Source organism: Bison bison, unplaced genomic scaffold (genome assembly GCF_000754665.1).
Source record: "Bison bison bison isolate TAMUID 2011002044 unplaced genomic scaffold, Bison_UMD1.0 scf7180017864072, whole genome shotgun sequence".
NCBI classification, from domain to species: Eukaryota; Metazoa; Chordata; class Mammalia; order Artiodactyla; family Bovidae; genus Bison; species Bison bison.
The window spans coordinates 12,336,735-12,338,303 of record NW_011494644.1 but is presented as its reverse complement, the minus strand read 5'-3'; the positions used below and the strand labels follow the sequence as shown (position 1 = coordinate 12,338,303).

At 60.4% G+C, this 1,569-nt stretch overlaps 1 protein-coding gene across 1 annotated transcript in view; it reads right to left on the bottom strand.

The window, feature by feature from the left end:
• The window catches only part of ARMC5 (armadillo repeat containing 5), a 7,903-nt gene that overhangs the window by 2,787 nt on the left and 3,547 nt on the right, over positions 1–1,569 (bottom strand). The window contains exon 3 of the mRNA XM_010837452.1: positions 730–1,516. Coding sequence (XP_010835754.1) covers positions 730–1,516 — 787 coding nt within the window. The remainder of the gene's footprint in view (positions 1–729; positions 1,517–1,569) is intronic.

Genomic DNA, 1,569 nt, shown 5'->3' with positions numbered 1-1,569 from the left:
CCCCCCCTCGCGCCAACCCCGTTCAGCAATTCCTGACTGCCTATTGCCTAGTGTATGCTAAGTGCGTTTCAGGTACTACAGAGAAGCAAAAGCAAAAAAAGATCATGACCCTCTAGAGTTTCTGTTCAGCGTGGTGTGAAGTGATATGTGTGGAGAAAAAAATAAAAGGGAACAGAAACACAGGGTAGGGGGGTGGTAAGGAAAGAGCTGACGTTTTAAATCAAGTCCCCATGAACCTAAGTTCTAATCACGGCATCTCAGAGGAGGAGTGCCCTGGGCACAGGGAACAGTAAGCAAAGAGGCCCAGCACTCGTGCATGCACGCATGCATGCTAAGTCCCTTCAGTCGTGTCTGACTCTTTGGGACACTATGGGCCATAGCCTGCCAGGTTCCTCTGTCCATGGGATTCTACAGGTGAGAATAGTGGAGTGGGTGGCCATACCCTCCTCCAGGGGATCTTCCTGACCCAGGGATTGAACCCAGGTCTCTTGCATCTCTTGCATTGGCAGGTGGATTGTTTACCACTGTGCCACCTGCGGAGAGCCAAGGTCAAACAAAAGGTGGCTCCAAGAGAGAAGAGGTATATTTGGGGTCTGGAAGGCAGTCATGTTCAGTGAGAACAAGGTATTAGGGGTCAGAATCAAAGTCTTACAAATACAGAATGGGTGGGGGCGGGGTGAGTGAGGGTAGTAAAGAGGCCCCACCCCACAGCATCAGGTGGGAACTCACTGGAGGCTTCGGAAGCTTCCCGCCTCTGCCCGCTCTGGGGTCCTCTCCTCAGGGAAGTCCCAGGAGGCAGCTTCTCTTCCTTCTTCTTCCTCATCGCCAGCCTCACCACACAGCTGCCCAGCCAGGAGAGGTACCAATCCCAGAGCTTGAAGCCGGCCCAGGGCCCCTGTATCATATAGGAAGCCCACGAGGGCAGCCACCACACGAGGGTGCCAGGCGCTGGCACGGGGATCCCGCAGCAAGCCCATCAACAGCTCCAAGCCCCCGGCATCTCGCAGCCGGGCCCGGTTGATAGCCTCCCGGCACAGCAGACACACGGCCCGCACCAGGGGCTGCTGGGAGGCTGGGCTTGCCCCGTTGAGGCCCCGGCGCCGACGGAGTTCACCCAACAGCACCTCCACGCCCCCAGCATTGCCCAGGGCAGGCCGCACCAGGCCCTGGGCGCACAGGTTGGCGAGGATCAAGATGGTGGCCTCACGCACGGCTCTTTTGGGATGGGAGGCCAGGCCGACCAGTGGGCCGAGTCCCCCACCCAGACTGAGCTGCTCAGCACAGGCCCGGGAGCAGCCTCGACTCAGCTCTAGGAGGGCACGGACCAAGGCCAAGGTCAGCGCGGGATCTGGTGCTGCAGCCAGAAGTTCAGCCAGTGGGCGCACCGCTCCCTGCTGGGCCAGGGCCAGGCGGTGCTGGGGTGAGTCCGCCAGGTTGCGGAGGGCGCGGACCACACTCTGGCGGCACTGGGAGTCCTGGCAGGCTGTCAGGCTCTCCACGAGCAGGGGAACAGCACCTGGGGGTGGGGGAGGAGATGGAGGGCGAGTGAGGACAGACCCCCGCCCACCC